This window comes from Lacerta agilis, chromosome 12, assembly GCF_009819535.1.
Source record: "Lacerta agilis isolate rLacAgi1 chromosome 12, rLacAgi1.pri, whole genome shotgun sequence".
NCBI classification, from domain to species: domain Eukaryota; kingdom Metazoa; phylum Chordata; class Lepidosauria; order Squamata; family Lacertidae; genus Lacerta; species Lacerta agilis.
In genome coordinates, this window is record NC_046323.1 from 17,886,437 (window position 1) to 17,907,157 (window position 20,721).

Genomic DNA, 20,721 nt, shown 5'->3' on the forward strand with positions numbered 1-20,721 from the left:
AGTGTGGTGCCTTGAAGGCATTGAGAGACTGCAGACTGTTTAGATATGATACTTTGAACTTTGCACAGTTACTTGAGCAGAACATATGCTTGTTGCGTGCTTCAATTAAATAGGCAAAAGCCCAGTTTTTGGGGAGGGAAAGTTTACACAGAAGGAGGTGGTCAGGATTAGCACCAAGTGATGTCACTGTGCAGAGTTGAAAACATCCACTGCTATTTCGGAAAGAAAACTGGGAGGCAACCAATCTAAAATTATGTAGGTCACATACCTTTTGGAGAAATGTTTCTATGATTTAATGAAGGTTGGGTAAAATTGATCCAATTAGAATTTCCTTGATATTTCTAGTATAGGCAAATAAAGTGCTGAAAACTAATGACAGATAATGACTCTTAGGCTATAGTTGCTCTAGTTCCACAGGGTAGAACAGGGCAGTCTTTCCCCAACCTGGTGCTTTCCAGATGCTTTGGACTACAATTCCCATCATTCCTGACAATTCAAGCCAGGCCTTCTTTTCTCCTCTCTGTGAAGCTTCTTTCCTATTGGTTCTTCTTGCCCTGTACTGTGTACTCTGACCAGCTGTTCCCTTATCCGCACAGGTTCATCTACCTGGAGGCAATGAACATGGCATGCAGAACCTTCTGAATCCATAAACTGTGGCACTTGCCCTTAACTATACTCTAATAAGCATGAAAGTAAAAATAATCAAACAATTCAGCTGATAAACAGAATGCCTCTTTTAAATTAATCTGCACTTTTTTTCAAAATTAAAAGATGTACCAATATTGAGGGGGTGTGTGTGTTCCCTTATTTGCCATGTAAGCTACGCACAGCTATAAGCACTGCTCTATACTGTGTCAACGGACAGCCAAACCATGGCTTATTATGTGAATGGGACCATACGAGCTCCAGGAGAGGAGATCACAGCTGTTTCGCTCCTCCTCTGCCATTTTGCTGTTGTGCTATAATGAGCTAAGCCATGGTTTGGCTTAATGTGTCATCCAAATCCAAACTCACACTTCAGTTTTCTGCAGACTAACCAATAAGCCAAGGCATGGTTCAGCTTAGAACAGCACAGCAAAGGAACAATATGACAGTGGAGGAGTAAAAGATTGTGATCTCCTTTCCAAGAGGGCAATACTTTCATGTTGTTGCTTAGCAGGGCGTGCAAGCCAAGCCGATGTAATTCTTATTTTCTTTGCTTGACTCTTCTTTTTTGGAGAGGGCAGTATCATAGATTCTATACTCATTTATTTACCCAATGACATCTTAAGGATAAAGTTAGAAAAGTATATTAATTTTTTAAAAAATAGAATTTTAATTTACAAACTTGCAACAGTGCCTCTACTCAACAAATATTTGAAATTTAAATGCAAAGTCAGTGTCGCTAAAATAAAAGACAATGCGCCTAACCATTTAAATAAGTCCTTTCATTTTTAACCAAATTGAATAATTCATTTCAGATTTTAATTACTCTGGAATGTTTCTATTCTCTATTCTACCATTTCCCATGCATGAAGAAAAGAAGAAATATGTCTAATAAAAATAACCTTGGCTGCAATACAGTTCCTCCCCTGTGCGAAACAATGTGCTCACACAACACTGTGTGCCAAAGCAGTGGGGAGCTCGTGGGACATGGGTTTTGGAATTCCTTCTGTGTATTCCTTCTCTGCACTTGTACTCGTCTTAATGCAGGTAGTAATAAATGTCTGAATAGAGATATCTTCCAGGCCTGCAAGAGAACACAGGATTGATCTAAAGAGGGATTTGTATCTTGTGTATTATTAGGATTGTTTGAAATCTCAGTAATCTTGGATTCTGTTCTGTAGAAAAAACAGTGTTTCATAAACTAGTGACTTGCATTTTACTTGGGTATCTGGGTTTTTTGGGAGAGGGGTTGTCAATTTTTTTCTCTGTTTTATTAGTTGTGAGTTATGTGTTTTGCTTGTTCTTTGAGGGAAGGGGGGGGGGGTTCTGAGCACCACCAGTTCTTCTTCTGTGAAACTGATATTTTGTGCTGCCCATAACGCTTTTATGAAATATCCAGACCAGCTCTTGGGCCTGAAAAATACTTGCATTAAGTCACCTTTTAACACCTCCTGAATTGGGATCTCCTGATTCAGATGTTGATATCTCCCCACAGTGATGAGATAAAAAAAGTGGAGAAATTGAACAGGCCAACACAACCCGAGGCTCCTCTTGAATCTTGTGATGGAGAACAAGATAAGACCCCAACTATAACAAGCATACATCTAAGATTACTTTTTCTACCATCTCCTACTTGACCCTTTGGTTATTAGCTGAAGTGGACGTTATCTCCAAGTTCATCTGTGGTGGAGATAACTTGCCTCCATAATAAAGTGCGTAAAAGGTTTTTCCTCTAATTTCAGTCCCAGATGGCAGTTTCTTGTAAACTGACCAACTAAACCCAGTGTACCATCTGGTACCAACCTGTAGGACAATCCATTATCAACGCTGTCCATTGCAAATTTGGCCTAGTTTGGTTTGTATATTTTTTCTCACCACAAATTATTCTTTACAGAATAATGTTAATTAGTAAGTGATAGATAGAAAGATTGCCAGGGACAGCCCATTAATTCCATTTACCTTAATAGCACTTAGATCTTAGCTTGCTGTACAGCTGTATTCAGACTGGATTATAAATGTAATTTTTTGCATCATTAACTTGCCTGATTAATCTTAGACAGCAAAAGCATAATTATAGAAATACGAGACTTTCAGCATGCTGGTTTGTAGATTTGGGTTTTTTCCTTGTTTGCATCATTGTAAGTGCTGTCGATGAGAAAAGAAGCCAGATACTCTTTCTTTCTTAACAATTAACCTGCATTGTGTACCAGTCATTTTTCATTTTTGCCCCCCCCCCATGGCAGCATACCATGTCCAGCTTTTAACAAGTGCAATTACAGGGTATTTGTATAGTAATTGACCACCATTAGCAATATGTTCATGCTGTTCAAGGAGCATTAATGCAACAGCTAGTTGTACATTTCTTAGTACATTGTGTGTTCTTCTAATTGTAATTTTCTGGTTGTTGGATGTGAAATAATTGATCTGGGTCCTTCTGAATGCTACGTATATGATCTACCCCTGAGCTAGTGCCTTCTCAATAATTTAAGATGCTCCAGTTGGAATGATCTGAAGACCTGTTCAGACTGCTAGGCCACAGCATGTGGGGAGGGTAGGCTTAATCTTTCTTTCTCAAGCTGATCTCCCTGCAAAAAATACCCCTCCATCACATTGCAACCAGTGGTGGAATTAGGAGAGTGTCACTGCTGTGGAGCCTCGGGGACGCTACAACTATGGTTTAGAATGGAGTGTGAGAGGTGGGGGCTGAATTTTGGTGTTGCACAGCGTGCCATTGAAATTTGAGACCCCAAGCTCCTCCACTGCTACAATGAGACCTGGTCAGGGTGGGGGGAAGGTCCTATTTCACCAATAGGAATTACCCCCCACAATTGCTCGCAATGCAAATCCGATCCCTCCCATACCCTTACTTAAAGAAAGAAAAACCCAAATTACTTTTTAGCTGCCTATGTTAGTAAAACACGATGCTGTTTTTCTTGAAAAAGAAGTACCGCAACTTACCATGAATGCTTCCCTTGTTCTCTTATGATGGCAGTGGTGCCCACCTGAGTGGGAAAAAAGCCCTGGAAAAACATAGTCTCATCCAGAAGTTATGGAGTACTTGAAATCATGGGTTACATTCAGGTATAATAGGAAACCATAGTTTTCCATGAGAGCAGAGATTCTTAACTCTCCAGATGTTGCTAGACTACAAATCCCAGCGTCTCTGACCATTGGCCATGCTGGCTGGGGCTGATGGGAGATATAGTCCAGCAACATGTTGAGGGCCACAGGTAAGCCATCATCCCTTCAATATCGGCATAAGCTGTGTCAAGCCCAGAGCTCACACACTTCCCCTTCCCTCCTCTCTTCTTCCTGCAAGGCTCTATTTGAAACTAGCCACAGTTCTTCTTGGGGTATCTCGGCTTGGGATATTCATATCATATCACAGCATGATATGAAACCATAGTGTGATCACGGGTTGTTCTGACTAACCACAGAAAAAGTAAAGTGGAGATATATAACGGATATTGAAAACTCGGGTAACGATTCTAGTGAAATTACAGTAGCTTATACCAGTTCTTGCCTGGGACGTGGGTGGCGCTGTGGGTTAAACCACAGAGCCTAGAACTTTCTGATCAGAAGGTTGGCGGTTTGAATCCCTGCGACGGGGTGAGCTCCCATTGCTCGGTCCCAGCTCCTGCCCACCTAGCAGTTCGAAAGCACATCAAAGTGCAAGTAGATAAATAGGTACCGCTCCGGTGGGAATGTAAACAGCATTTCCGTGCGCTGCTCTGGTTCGCCAGAAGCAGCTTTGTCATGCTGGCCACATGACCCGGAGGCTGTATGCCGGCTCCCTTGGCCAGTAACACGAGATGAGCGCCGCAACCCCAGAGTTGGACACGACTGGACCTAATGGTCAGGGGTCCCTTTACCTTTATACCAGTTCTTGTGGCACCATAGCCATTGTGCATTACTTTTCCAAAGCTCTACTTTGAAAAAAGCTTCTTGGTTGTGTAAGTGTTCAGTAGATTCTTGATTCATTATTTGGGCTAGCCTGTGAGATTATGTGAGCAGCATATGCCTGGTGAGAGTGGGATGGGAAGATCCACATAATAACAGCGTGCTGTGCTGAGACTGACACTGATAGCTCCATTCTGCAGAATTATAATAGGATGCTCAGAGCAGCATAGTTTCCTATCCAGTTCCTAAATCTCTCTATACTGAAAAGCACAACCTATGCATGGTGCACATACACAGAATTCCCACACTGCCCTGTGGAGCGCAGCTGTTTTGTTTTTGTTTTCCAAAAGTGAAACCTAACTTGTTACTACTTTAAAATATTTCACAACAGGATATAAACCCATGCTTAGCTAACTGGTTGTAGCAGACAAGGGATCTGATTGACCCCACATCCTTGCATTTGTAAACACAGTAATAATTATGGAACGTGCAGGCTGACAGCATAAAGCAGACTACACAAAAAGAGCCTGCATGACATGTTAGGAATCTTCAGTTCTAATGTTTTATGTTGAAACAGAAAAACAGAAACATGTTTCTTTCACCGGAGCTCCCAGCCTCTTGGCCCTGTTTACATTATTATTGCGGTTTGATTATGAAAAGGTCATGGTTGGGGGGGTGGGGAGGCTGGTTCAATCCAATTTTTTGTGTTGAATAAATCTTTGATGGTTTTATTGCTATACTGAACCTCCTTTGCAGTTCAGATGAGCTTTTCTCTCCAGGAAACTGTATGCTCTTAACAGCATTAGAAATGCTGCAAACTGATCCCTGGGGTTTCACAATAAATTTTGCTTGTTTGCATTGTTGCTGGTCTTGGCTTCGCATGCAGGCAACCGAAGTACAATTCACCTTGAGTTATAAGCTACATAGAATTCCAAGGCATGGACAATCAGATTTCTTTTCCAGCTGATTGAAAATCATGATAAAATGATCTAATACACTATATTTGAAGGATGCTTTTGGGAAGAGCAGAGGAGGAGGAGCAGTAGAGTGCATTGTCAGTAGTGAAACTTGTTCAGAATGGAATATCGAAGGAAATGCTTCCATGATATGAAATACAAACCTTTGTTTTATGTGAGGGACGTACAATCCATGCTGCGTCCCAACATTTCCCCTGCTGCCGTTCATGTGCACCACATAGGGTACTTACAGATGTATACCAAAACCTTTGACACTTTGTGCCATGCATTTTTTTCCACCTTTGATTCATGATGTTGAAAAAGCAGGTAGAAATGTTTCTTCATCACTCAGAATTCTAAAACCTGGGCTCATCCAATGAAATAACCAGGGCATCTGTGGATTCAGGACAGACAAAATGAAGCAATTTCTTCAGAAAAATTCCTACATTGCTCCCTAGTTGTGATCCTGAAGCACACTGGGAGACAGGGAGGGAGGTCAGATGCTGCTGCTAACCGAGAGACTGGAGGGAAGGCAGATTGTCCCTTAAATAGAGATCATGTCCTGCCCGCCTCTTCAGATCACCTTCGGAATGAACCAATCAGAGCCAAGGATTTCCCCACTCTTGCCCAATGGCTCACCAACGTGTCCAGTCTTTTAGGCACCATTTAGGCCTTTTGGCTGAATATTTTTATGGCTAATTGAACTGTTATAGGTGCTGTGTGGCTTCCACTTCATAGTGGGCAGAGCGAATGGAAGGATGCTATTTAAGCCCCTTACCATATTGAACCTTCTTAATTACAAGGAGACTGAAGGCTGGCAAACATGGTAGAACAGAAGCAGCATGGTTCTGCTAGATAAATAGGTTATCAATAGGTTTTTAATTGAAGGAGAAATTTTGTTGAGTTTGAAATGGATTAGGAGTTTGTGACTGAACAGATCTCGGATACAACCACAGAATCAAAGCGTTATGCTATCTCTTCATTATTGGTGTGACCATTCACCCTTGCTAACCATCTCATTTTGTGTTTTTTCTTTTGCTAAGAAGTGAGATAGTATCTTATTTCTTTAAATGTTACTTCAGATTTCTGTTACTTTAGTTCAATCTGCTCTCTGTTTCTCAGGGATTTTTTTTTAAAGAAACTGAATGTATAGGACCTAGAAGCATTGGGTCCAATTCTGCTTCTTATAGAAACCACATATTGCCTGATTTCATTTGTCTCCCTGATCATTTTTGGCATTTAATGGGCAGCTAACATAGTTTTTAGAGCAAATTTCTGGAAACAAATTGTTATGTAGGATTTCAGGAGACATCACTCAACACCAGCTTCTTCAAAGGTGTATATGGTTCACACAGTATCAGGTACTGAACACTCACACACACAAACACACTTTAAAATATATATGTATACAAAAAATTGTATAAATACTTGGAATGTGCAACAGCCACAAGATTCACCTTATATTGGCATCAATAGTGATGCTTATATTGTGATGAAAAGCAGTATAATAAATAAATAAATAAATAATAAAACAATGAATTGGAATTGCTCTGATTTTTCAGTTTGACTTGTTATTTGGATCTGAAGAATTTCTGTTAAAGCCAAAACCCTGTCCTTCCCACATTTACTATAATGGGGAACCTAAAACTGACTATAGCTCTTTTCCTTCTTCTCATAAGTGGATGAAATTTGCAAGCAAATTTGCAACTCACCCAGAGTGGATTAAGTCTGCCAAATTCCATTAAGATTCAGCCAGGATTGTGTGTGTGTAAGGTTTCTGCCAGAATTTGATGCAGTTGCAAGCATGGTTGCCAGTTCTGAGGGGATGAAGTTTGCTGCCTTTCAGAATATTAGTTAAAGTGATCATTTCACAAGGACAGGCTTGTCCGAAGCTCTGTCCCCCACTCAACTAAAGGGGGCATGGATCTTTCATCACCAAAGTGGGTGAAATTTGTGGGCACAGAAGTCCATCTTCAGTGTATTATGCCTGCCAAATTGTAGGCATATCTCCCCAAAGGCTTTCGTGAAGGAACCTTTAGAATGGTTTCTAAAAAAAGAAACAGTATAGCACTTTTTAAATTTAGAATGCTTTTTTTTTAATGGAATGTGATTTAGAATCGCAGAAATGTAGAGTTGGAAGGTACCACCAGGGTCATGTAGTTCAACCCCTGCAATGCAGGAATCTTTTGCCCAACATAGGGCTTGAACCTACAACCCTGAGATTAAAAGTCTCGTGCTCTATCTACTGAGCTATCCCGGCTTCATAGTTGCTCCATCTGAGGGGAGAAAGCTCCCCAACTTTCAGAATGAGGGCAGAACATTGTGGGATGCATGAAATAAAAATCACTTAACCACTTGTAGTGTTTTGTGGGCACTCAGTCTGAAAACTGGTAACATGATAGAGGTGCCCCAAGGTAAGTGGGTCATAGTAGGCTATCAGTGACCAACACAACTGGGAGCTTACTTAAGGGATAAGGAGGCTTAGCTGAGTGGTTAAAAAGTGAAGGGAGAGCAATTTAATAATAACTTTACTAATAATGTTGGACAGCCAGAATTAAATGTAATGAATCCGTAAGTACACTACAATGGAAGACAGGAGGAACAAGTAATATAAAGCCAGGAGAAAAGATACTGGAAATACTGTAAATGCATGCAGCAAAAGAGGTATGGAAAATCTAAGAGAAGTTTAAAACAAATGAAATAAAAAGTAATAAAGCAGATGTTTGTTGAAAAACAGAAAGGGGTTAGTATGAAAAGGAGCAAATAAATCACAAGAAGCTGTACAACTGAACAGGCGGAATGTCTACTCTCTTAAATTTTGCAAACATCCCTCCCACAAATCACTGTGATTGCAGTGCCCTGGGAATATAATTCACTGTGATTAAAACACAGACATGTCCATCAAAATGAAATATCCCTCCTCTCCTCTCCTCTCCTCTCCACTAGAGCTCAGTACCTTTTCCTAGTCAGGTTGGGGTGTGTGTGTGTGTGTGTGTGTGTGTGTGTGTGTGTGTGTTTTAATGAAACAAGATGTGGTGTTCACTCTATTTTTAAATGGCAAGTTGCAGTGTTCTTTTGGACACCCAAGTCCAGGCATAGGCAAACTCGGCCCTCCAGATGTTTTGGGACTACAACTCCCATCATCCCTAGCTAACAGGACCAGTGCTCAGGGGTGATGGGAATTGTAGTCTCAAAACATCTGGAGGGCCGAGTTTGCCTATGCCTGCCCAAGTCCATAGAGTGATTCAGGAAATTAGGTGGTCTTTGATCCACCTTGTGATGCCTTGTGAACCACACAATCCAACCTAGGACTGTAAAAACCTCACCTGAATCACCTCCAATCACCTCATAATCTAGGCTGAACTCAGAGTCAGCGAACACTTCTATTAAATCCAGAAGTCTGTTCATGCTACCTGAAGTAGATGGCAGTGACACTGAAAAGAGCCAGGATCAGATGATATTTTGTCTCACTGTTCCTCTAATGGTGTGATGGAGAACAAGAGCACGCCTTGCCTCCACCTAATGCCTGTCTCACTTCTGACACCACTGGTCGTTCACGTGGGGTGTAATATTGGAACTGATTTACTTGTGAATAGTTGAACATGCATAGGTTAATATCATGTGGTCAATTTCCCAGAGGTTAAGGTGTATTTGGGGGAGATGGTGAAGTATATTTGGGGTGTTTCTTCAGTTGTATTTTGCAGTAAGTCTATGACGCTATAAATAAATTGGTATGGTATGGTATGGTATGGTATGGTATGGTATGGTATACGTTTCCTCTTCCTCCCCATCATATATTGGGAAATAATCAGACAAGGTCTTCTAATGATTGTCAGGTGCTACTATTTTATGGTGTTTTGTGTTATTTTGGTGTTGTTGTTTTTTTACTTCAATTATGTATTGTGTTTTATCTACTGGAAGCTGTCTTGTGATGTTGTTGTTGTTTAGTCGTGTGAGACTCTTCATGACCCCATGGACCAGAGCACGCCAGGTTTCTGAAGACATGACCCTACACAAGGATCAGCAAGGTTTACCGGCCATGGGCTGGATCAATCCCACGGAGATTGTCCGTGGGTCGGACTTGTGCAGCATGATGCCGGAAATCATGTCTGCGCATGTCCGCAGTGCTGGAAATAGCTTCTGCGCATGCCCAGATGCCGAAAATTGGGCCTGCGCAGAAGTGATTTTCGGTGTCTGGACATGCTCAGATGAGGTTTCTGGTATCTGTGCATGCGCAGATGCCATTTCCGGCACCACTTGGCGAGTCCCTGCGCCGTGCAGACGGCTCAGTTTGCAGGCGGCTTGTGGGCCTGTAAAACTGTCTTCATGGGCCGCATCCAGCCCATGGGCCGGAGGTTGCCGACCCCTGCCCTAAAAGGTAGCCTAGAAAACTTTTAAACAAAAAACCCCTGAAAACTAATCCCATCTGGCCTATTGATAGGCATCATTGTTTAAATACTCAGCGCTGGCTGTATTTTACATTTCCATCGCTTCTTTGGAATAATGGCACAGTATTTTATTAGTGTTGTATGAATCATGATAGGCATGGGTGCTAGTACGACCCCCCCCCAAAAAAAAATCAGTTTGTAGCAATATTTCCATTTAGATAATCACATTTCTGAAGTAGCTGTGTACATAGTAAATGGTCCCTGAAGACCTTTAGTCATTCGCAGGAATATTCCCTGTAGGGCCCAGTTGCACAGAAATTAATAAAGTCCATACAGCAAGTTCTGTGTCTGGCAAAGATACTGTATTAGTTTGCCATGAATGATTAAAGGCAGTACTGTCATTAAAAGCCAATTACTGCATTTGGTCCAGCTCTAGGAAGATCTTTCACATGTAAAGGCATCCTACTGGGAACTGTTATGTAATGCTCATTACCCTTCGCAGTTTTTTGTTCAGAAATTCACAATAAACTTGAAAACATTCATGACACTTTAATTATTATTTCAATCTCCCCCCCCCCCATCCAAGTAAGCATAGGATTTGCTTGTTTGGGAGCCAGTTTCTGGGGAATTGTGATGTGTTGGACGACATCCAATCATCACACCTTTGATGTTTTGTTACATGTGTGCGTAACAGAATATGCCCCATCGTACCATTTAATTGGCATCTACAATAAGTGACCCTTTGAAGTAAGCAGCCAAATAGCATAGGCATACGCAAGATAATTAAGTGTTGGAGAGTAAATGTATGTGATCATGATCGCACCACACTGGTTGATGTTTTCCATTGAGTAGTGCTATTACTGTGTCACTACAGGTAGAGGGATGCCTGAATGAGTGTGGCCACTGGCACATGGCCAAAAAGAGTAATTGCAAGAAAAGAGTACCGAGGAGAACATGGATTTGCACAGCGTAGGAAACTTCTTCAAACAGAGGGCTGTCTTCTGACAGTACTTCAAACAGAGGATACTGTAAAGCAGGAGTCTTAGTCATCTTAATTTGAATGCTTACACAAGTTATTTGGGTTTTTTTTTTAACTCCCTGGAGTTGAAGTATTAGCATATCATGCAGAAACATTCAAGTTCATCCCCTTGTCTGCTGTGCTGGTGTTACAGGGAGTTTACTCTAATGGAAGGAGATATTCAAAAATAGCGACCCCCCCAAAAAAACTTCATCTTGAAGTAGTGGAACCAGCATTCTGTCCCCTCATTTTGCTGAACACAAGGAGCACGTTTCTCCTTCGCAAATTTATTTTTCCCCCCCTCCTGTTTCCATGTGTTCACACTGGGATTTAGTTGATGGTTCAGGTGTGGTTGTGAGCAAGGGAATTATAGGTGTGTTACCCAAAATACAAAATGTTAGCATTTAATGTAATAATTTAAAAGCATACAAGAATGTGATTGTAAAAATTAGGAAAGAATTTTTGATGATGTAGTGATATGATAATTTAAGTACCTCTAAAACGCCATTTTCAAGAAGGGCATCTGCTTGGTTTATCACAAGGCTTCAGATACTAACAGCTTTAATATGAAAAAGTTGAACACTACAGAGTTTGAGGTGGCTTTATACTTACAGAAGGGGTGGGGAGTTTGCCTTCACAAAAAGAGGAACATTTGAGACAGCAGCTGCTCATTACATTGCTTTATCTATAGATGACAGGTTTTTTCTGGCTGAATTTGATGGCTTCAAACAGATATGTATTTCTATCTCAAATGTGTGAGAAGCAGTTTATCATAGTGTTACACTTTTCATTGATACGGCCAGAAGCAGCGATTCATAAAAAATATGTAAAAATGCTATAACGTCTTATGTCAAATTTCAAATCACTGCCTAATTATTTATCATAATTACTGAAGCAACACTGAATAAAAAAGCTATAAAGGGATGAGTCATGCATGACAGCACATCTAGAACATGCATTTTTAAGAGCTGTGCATCATTGGTTCTCATCTGTATTGAAAATGAGTTTATAGGGATTTCTTTTTTTCTTCTATTATTAGGTATTTTGACAAGCAAGTTCCCTCTGCTGGCTCCTTTCTTTATTCCCAATGTTGATTATTGATCTGGTAGATAGAGTACTGAGAGAACCAGCTGTGTTTCACAGGCATAGAGATGTCCTGGGTAACATTATGTGCATTTCTAGAAATAATTATTAACATGACCATGTGGATCGACAGACCAGGTTATCTGCTAATTGCGCACAATGTGGGCACTCCCTCTCATTAGCAATGCAAACTTTATTTAGCGTGCTCTGTAGCTATATCCATGGTTTGATAGCTTTAAAATCTTAATGTTAATATTAATCTATGTGAGCTCTGCTCATGTGACATACCTGTGGAAATGAACATGCAGATGGGGGGAAATGGAACTGGGTCCACTGGCCTCATGTATGCTCAGTAGAAAATCTGGAGGTAATGTTTCCAGATTCTACATATAGTGCCAGTGGAAATTATCTTAGCTACAGTTTGTTATGGGGACGCAGGTGGTGCTGTGGTGTAAACCACTGAGCTTTGGGCTTGCCGATCAGAATGTCGGCTGTTTGAATCCCCGCGACGGGGTGAGCTCCTGTTGTTCGGTCCCAGCTCCTGCCAACCTAGCAGTTCGAAAGCACGTCAAAGTGCAAGGTACTACTCCGGCGGGAAGGTAAACTGTGTTTCCGTGCACTGCTCTGGTTCGCCAGAAGCGGATTAGTCATGCTGGCCACATGACCCAGAAAAACTGTCTGCGGATAAATGCCGGCTCCCTCGGCTTGTAAAGCGAGATGAGCACTGCAACCCCAGAGTCGTTTGCGACTGGACTTAACTGTCAGGGGTCCCTAACCTTTACCTTTTATAGTTTGTTACATTTAATGATCAGGGCTGCATACCGCAGTTTTGTTTTTTCATGAAGTAGAGACTAAAGATAAAAAATTATCTGATAGTTATTGTAGGTATAATGCTAGAGATTCTATATTGAGATATATGGTGTGGGAATGCTTTTGGTCTGAGGTGGTTGTCTGTATTGGTTTTGTACTGGTGAAATACTTCATATTCACAGATATCCATGTACTTTTAAATTATATTCTTGTAGTATGAGGTTCCGCCCTCCTCCTGCCTTTCAGTGTTTTTAGCCAATGAGTGTTCAGAGTTTCTACTGATGTATTCTTATAGAGAAATGTAGAATCCTCAAACAGCTTCAAAATGACCCAGGATTCCTTTCTCTAAACAATGGAGGTGTGTCATTTTGAACTCATTCTATGAGCTTCCTTTGTATGTGGGTCACTCTAGATTTTTCTTTAGATTCAGACAATGGAAAATTACTGGCACTACCCCTCATTTGAAGCTGCCCACCCCCGCACTCCTGTTTTTCCTGGTGAAGAAGTGATTGTTGGCCAGAGAAATAATTGACAAATCTGGGGTATATTTCAGTATAGCTATGGCTGTGTGACTAAAGTAAAAGGTAGCAGCAAAAGTAGAAGTTCATGGTTTTCCCCACTCAGGTTTGATTTAACCCCCCCACACACATTACCTTTCTAAAAATTACCATGTTGACACAAATACAAATAAAACTCACCATAGTACCTCCATAGTACCCTCCAACATTCCTCATGAAAATAGAGACATTTCATTCTAAACCACAGAATATCCCTATTTCATGCAGAATGTTGGAGGGTATCACTATCCATATTTTTAGAGGGGGGTGTTGTGATTGAGAATAATGGTTACATCAGCTCTGCAAATTCACCCAGTGTTGATATTCTACATTTGAGGGGGGGGGAGCTGAGAGAGGGAGGAGTAATGCACAACAACCCTGAAGCACACTCCATGGTAATCCAGTCTCTTGGTGTGTTGGTTACTTTTATTTAATAAAGAAAATTTGGTGTACGTGTGGCTGGGGTAGGAAGGGGAAGTTGATAGTAGCAACGTATGGAGAGGGTGTGTGTGAATAAAGAAAGAAAAATAGGCCAATCCTTGGGGATGGGCTGTTGTTGCTGGTTTAAATTCTTAAATGGGTGTATCCATGACAAAGCTTCAAAGCCTTTTTTGCTCAGAAATAGAAAAAAGAACAAAAGAGAAGGGTGGCTTTTTGACCTTTGCTGAGAGTATTGCTGCAGTTATTATGAAGTATAAATAAATAATCACAACACATACTCTTAGAATACACGACTTGCTGTTTAACAGTTTAATCTGGAATTTATCCAAGCATGTGCACCTGAACCTTGGTTGCTGTAAATCTTAATTCTCTGACTCGTGACCTCTTCAATCAGAAACGGCATGCCTGATCTTGCAATGAACGTAGCCTTGCTAGCCTAGGAGCAATTGAACAAAGACCTACAGTGATGTAACCGGTTCACTCAACTCTTTAAACTTGGGTTGTTTACATGGGTCAAGGTTGGCATTGGAGGAGAGCAAAGCTCTTGCTTTTCGACCGGCAGACATTCAATAGGTTAGGCATACAAAAAACCTGCATAGTGAAAGTGGGAAGGGATTTCTACAATGTCACGAAGAATGTCCTCTCCCCAGCTACCACTCCCCAAGCTACCTAGTATGGCAAAACTACCAAGAGCCCTGCCAATCTTAATGTTTCAGGGGGTCTGTAGGGAGGACACTATCATTTAGATCAGGTGTAGGCAACCTTGGCCCTCCAGATGTTTTGAGACTACAATTCCCATCATCCCTGACCACTGGTCCTGTTAGCTAGGGATCATGGGAGTTGTAGTCCCAAAACATCTGAAGGGCCAGGGTTGCCTACGCCTGATTTAGATGGTTGATTAGAGTGTGGTGCTGGCAACGCCAAGGTTGAAGGTTTGATCCCCGTAAGGGGCAGCTGCATTGCAGAGGGTTGGACTAGATGGTTCTCAGGTCCCCTTCCAACTTTGATTCTGTGAGATGGAAGCTAAGTTGTTTAGGGCTTTAAACATTAATTTGAACATTCTTAATTGGAAACGAGGTGCCCCAGAAAGTATTTTGGCTCTCTTTTGGGGAGGGGGGGACCAGTTGATGTTTCCAAGTTATCTTCAGTGGCAGACCCATGTAGAGTGTAGATCAGGGACTATAGTGGCCAAATCATCTGCGTCCAAGTTGTATGCCCCTTTTGCCAGTGGAGCAAAATACATGCCACCTTTATTCTATGTTGCAGAGTAGGTGCTTTGTCTCACCTGAAGGATGGCAGACATAACTATAAGGCTTAGTCTTACCAACTTTAGGTCAGCAGGCATTTTTGGAAGTTTCCTTGTAGGCAGCTACAAGTAAGTCATAAGGATGACTATGGGAACTCTTGGATATGCTTGGGCCCATAACTTGTTGTGAGTTTAGTTTCTCTTTCGCCTTTCTTCCTTGCTTCTGTTGTAGCAAGTAATATTATTAAGTAAAGGATCCAGTTTAAGCCTACAGCTTTGTTTGTCTTACCTGTGTTGAGACAAAAACCTACCCTGCAGTGTTTACTCAGGCAAATCCTGTTGGCACCCTGCTACTCAGATGTAAGTCCCATTATGTTTAATGGAATTTACCCCCACGTAAGTGCATGCAGGCTTGCAACCTTTAAAAAGCACCTAAATGGAACAAACGTGGTGATGGAGGGGATTACAGAATAAAGATACTATTGGCAATTCATAGCATAGCGTTCATATATTCCCTTGTGCTTTCCACATAGTTAGAGCCCAGACACCATTTGATGAGACTGGAAAATGGTAATAGACAACTTGCAGGATTATTTGCATGCTGCACTAAAACCATGAGGTTATTCCAAAAACTAGGATTTCAGGATTTCAAATGCAGAGGCAAGGGTTTTGAATAAACATTTAGCGGTTTCACAGGCAGATTTCTGGAAAGTTAGAGAAAAGAATAAGGAATTATGATGCCTACTGTCTTTATATACAGATTGTTGAGAATATGTTTCTAAATAATCAAACACTGATCAGATTTCTAATATCTTCCGCTTTATCTGTCCTGATGGTCCATTTCTTTTACTTTGTTCATCTGATTCAAGCAGACCATTCATATTCCCCGCCCTTTTTATCTCCGTTTCTCAGACTTCACAAATGTGTATGGGTGAGAGCGTGTGACTGGTCCACTTGTCAGCATCCCTTTCCTCTAACAAACATTTGGGCACTTATCTAATAATTATTTAAAACTTTATGGGTTGGCAGCCTTCACCACCCCCTGCCCACAAAAATACTCTAGGAGAAAATCCTAGAGCCTAATATACCGGTAATTCTAGTGCACTCACCCTCACTTGCCTGTGTGCTCTGACTTTGTTAGGGACTGGGATTTATGGAGTTATATTTGGAAAAGCAATTCTGACTTGCTGTATCAAACAGCAATTGGCAGAGTAGAGATTTCTGCATCTGAACCAGCTTTTCTTAATCACTTTGGCTGCCATCCAAACCTCTTTGCATATAGAACTACAAGCACAAATCATGAGGTTCACATTTTAGAGATACTGTACATTTTGTAGCCTGTAGAATCCTAGATCCTTAATAACAGAAATACACTTTGTGAGTACAGTATAGGAAATTTTTGTGTGCTTCAGTTGACATAGGTACAGTAGCCCAGTAGGTTTTTCTGTTGGGATGCAGGGTGGCACCTTCTGGAACCAGGGGCTAGATTATTATGCCTTTGATGTGCAGTCAGTCCTGGGTCATAATCAGTACCATAATAATAAATGTTCTCGTGTCCTATTCATAGCTGTCAACTTTTCCTTTTTCTTGCGAGGAATCCTATTCGGAATAAAGGAATTTCCCTTAAAAAGGGGGGAAAGTTGACAGCTATGGTCCTATTTATAGTGTTTGATCTCAAGAGCTGTTTCTTTTTCCTAAGATCCCTTCCATACATAGAAAAGCTAGCTGACTCATGTGTTTCATATCTGTGCTTGAAAAATGGTCATGGGTTCTGTTTTAACAGATCATGAATGCAGAATTTGATTCAACGTGTTGGCATTAAATTCAGATTTAAGAGTGTTTGCAGTTATTGCTACTAGGTCTGGGCTCAAATTGATACCTTTTGGCACTGTTTTGAGGTTCACCTGATTTGGGATGGGCATTTCAGGCAAACCCCCCAAAAAAGGGAGTTAAAGGAACCCAAAGTAGGTGGTATAAAGCAATTCCTGTCATTTGGAGTGGGGGTGGGAGACTTACCATGGAGACAACAAGGCTTTCTCTCCCCCCCCCCCGTGTCATGGACTGGCTGAAAGCAGAGAAATGGTGGGAGGCACCAGCTGGGGAACCCCCAAGGAAAGAAAGCTCAGGCTGAGCCCAGGAATTGGTGTTGGGGGTGACAATGAGTGCTCAGATGGAGAGCAGGGAGAAGACTGGAAGGTGGTGGTGTAGAAAGCTGAAGAGGTAACAGGGTTTAGTGAGCAGGGAGAGTTTGTGGCAGAGAGAAGTCCGGAAGCGGAAGCAGGAGATGAGGGAGGCCAAGAGGCAGAGATGAGACAGGCTGGTGAAGAAGCCAAGGTGCCGCTCCCTGCTGCTATGACAAGCTCCCCGCCCCCGGTCTCCCAGGACCAGAAGAGGTATGAAGAGGGAGCAACAGAGACAGGCACACCAGCATAGTCTCAGGTTGCTTGGGAAGGACCTGGGGAAGGAGACTTAGGCAGCTGTGGGAATGCGGGGACCTTCAGCCTCCACAACAGACAACAGCCTCATAGATCTGCTGTGCTCATTAGGCCTGGCACTCCCTCCAAAATGGCTCGTCGCAATCCACCACCAGCAAATGGGGGTGGCAAATTGGAATTCTCCAAATTCAGTTCTCTTATTCAGTTGTTCTGGAGAATTCAGATGACATAACTCCAGATCCACTTCACTCCTATGTTTCCTCTGTAGCCTTTCCATTTTTTTCCCCAACTGCCACTTTTGTGGCCATTTTCAACTGCTTGAATCTTGATTGCACTGCAGTCCATGCATGCTTAGACAAGCATAGCCCTGTTGTTTTCCCTCTGTGGAGCAGTGTTCTGCAATATGGGTAGCGACATGTGTGGTGATAGTTTCTTCTTCCATGCCTTTCTGTTTTCGTTATTTTTACTGATTCTGCCCTATTAGTCTTTGAGAACAGAAAGTTTTGCGATTGCTTCACAAAGAAACAAGGAAAGCATTTGTATCCGAAATAGATTGTCCATATTGCAAAAATAAAGAACTTATCATTTTTCTTTGCATCTGTGATATATTTATCCTTTTTTGCACTTCAAATAAAATGCAAAATATGTCTCTCATTGCTCAATAATAAATATTTAAACATCAAAAAATCTTAATGATTCAGAAATCTCGTGAAGCAAGCGAGAGCTAAAAGTAACTGCACAATGAGTCCTTGACACAATAATTCATTCTACTACTTGCTCTTTTCTATTTTCCCTTGAGTCTTCTATCTTAATTTCTGTTATAGCATGCTTCTTTCGCCATATTCTTCCCACTTGAGAGTTACTGCAGACACACACAAAAAAGAGCCAAGAAGGAGAAATGACTCCACTTTCTGTGCCAGAAAAACACAAAATATGTGAATGTTGCAGTGAGTTTCTTTAACACTGAAGCAAGGGAGGAAACATTCATATCTTGAGTAGTAACTAACTAAAGTTAAGAAAGAACAGTTTGACATGTCAGAATGTTCAGCACATTTCTTTAGGATCCATCAATTTCTTGCAATGAGATTTTCCAAACTTGTGTTTGGTGTGCCCTTCAGAGCTCTTTGTTTCATTAGCACCCAATTTTTATTTTTTGCTTTAAAAATAAAATAAAATTGCTACATCTATACAGATAAAAAGATAGTGATATATTGGGCTGCAATCCTGTGCACACTTATTTGGTAGTCAAGCTCCATTGAACTCAGTGGTACTTACTTTTAAGAAGACTTACAAAGGGTTGTACTGCTAATGTTTAAAAATAAAATAAGACTTTGGGTTGTGTCCAGTGGGAGTCATACTCGGTGTAGATAAACTTGAATTAATGGACATGGCTAATGTAAGTCTGTTAATTTCAATGGGTCTACTCAGTGTAAAGCTTGGTTGGATATGATCCATTGGCAGTATGTAAATTCCATTAAGCACTGTTAGCAGAATTGGCAGACTTCCAAGAGAATAGAAAAGCTTTTATTTCTCCTCCTTTTGTTGCAGATGGACCCAATTCAAAAAGCTGTAATAAATCATACGTTTGGGGTTCCTCTTCCTCACAGAAGAAAGCAAATCATATCGTGCAACATTTGCCAGTTGAGATTTAATTCGGATGTAAGTAGATAATTTATATCTTCTTAAAAATATGTATGCATGAGATAATGGGTTTGGGTTTTTGTTTTGCTTTGCTTTGTTTTTTTGGCAATGGAACCTGTATGATATTATTTCACATTTGCCTCATGGTTATGGAGCAATAATGTATATGATTACTTCATGCTCATCGGCTCAGCTTTTCTCTTTCGGTTCTCCTTTCTGCAATTTCAGTTCCACAGGTTGAATTATATATAGCTATAGATAAAGTTATATGGAAGCCTACTGATCATGGAGGGAAAGAAAGAGCAGATAGGTGCCTAGGATGAGTGGAAGAAAACAAACCACAGTGCCTAGTAAACTTCTCTTCAGCTGCACAGGCATATGTGGTAGGGGTCTGGGGGCAGGGGGAAAAGGCTTGGGGAAGAGCTGGACATGGTTTGGGAGGCCGATGGCTTGCCACTTGGATGTAACATTCATGATATTTTCCCATGTGTGTAATACATTGGCATATTTTAGGGTTGCCATATGCCCTCTTTTTCCAGGACACGTCCTCTTTTTCATGGGTAGAGTCATCATAGCAATCCATTGTTAGAAGTCAGAAAATGTGTCCTCTTTTTTGCTCTTCAGAATATGACAACCTTATTTTCTTGCTTTTCTACAAAGTCTGGCATATATTGGCAACTGAAAAATACAGTGGTACCTCTGATTATGGGCGGGATCCATTCCACAGGCCCGGCCATATCCCAAAAAGTCTGTAACCGGAGGCACCTGTCTGTGCATGTGCGCAGGGCGCAGACTGCTTGTGCGCACGCATGCACATGTGGCGAAACCCGGAAATGTATACATTTGCATCCCGAAGATTACTTATCCAGAGGGATATGTAACCCGAGGTACCACTGTAATGAAAAGGGGGGGGGGAATACTAGGAAGTTGTTCATGCGAATATTCTCAGTGAATATCTGACATTTGTATCAATATAACACAGAAAGCATACAGAACATCCGAACATCTTGATATTCTGCACCAGGAAGCCTAATCAAATATTGGAGAATGCCCTGCGTTTATACAGAACACATGACTAATTTGAGAACATCCCAGAACATTTTTGCACAGTTGGATATGCGATGGCTTCTGCTTTTATAGGCATGTGCTGCAAATTTTGAAACATTACCATATTTTTTCCTAAGACATAATTTTAGAAGCTGGTAATAGCACTTGAACTCAGTCTGAAACTGGATGGCCCTAAGGTTGTGCTGTAAAAACTATTTGAATACTTTAGCTCAGTTCATCACTCTTCCCCCCCCCCCCCCGGCATCTAAAGCCAGGCAGAAACTTCTCAATTGAGAATGTTTGGCCAAATTGGGGATAGGGTGGGCTGATGGCAAGAGGTACATAAAAGTGAGCCGGGAAGGACTGGGTGATGGGCTCTGCATGGTGGTGAATGCTTCCCTCTGTGAGGGAGTCCTCGCAGCCCTGCTAAAAGCGATGGTCATTAAACCGCTTCTTTAAAAAAAAAAAAAAAACTCTGGACCTGGCTGATAGGGCCAACTATCGCCCAGTCTCAAATCTTCCATTCTTGGGCAAGATGATCGAACATGTGGTTG

General features: G+C 41.4%; 1 protein-coding gene across 11 annotated transcripts in view; it reads left to right on the forward strand.

Annotated features, from left to right (window-relative positions):
- Positions 1 to 20,721, forward strand: part of ZNF385D (zinc finger protein 385D) — a 403,634-nt gene that overhangs the window by 306,835 nt on the left and 76,078 nt on the right. For 9 of the 11 annotated variants that reach the window (XM_033166281.1, XM_033166277.1, XM_033166276.1 and 6 more), the window contains one exon: positions 19,028 to 19,138. The exons of the other annotated variants lie outside the window; for them this stretch is intronic. In XM_033166281.1, the coding sequence (XP_033022172.1) occupies positions 19,028 to 19,138 (111 nt within the window). The remainder of the gene's footprint in view (positions 1 to 19,027; positions 19,139 to 20,721) is intronic. 11 annotated transcript variants of the gene reach the window in all.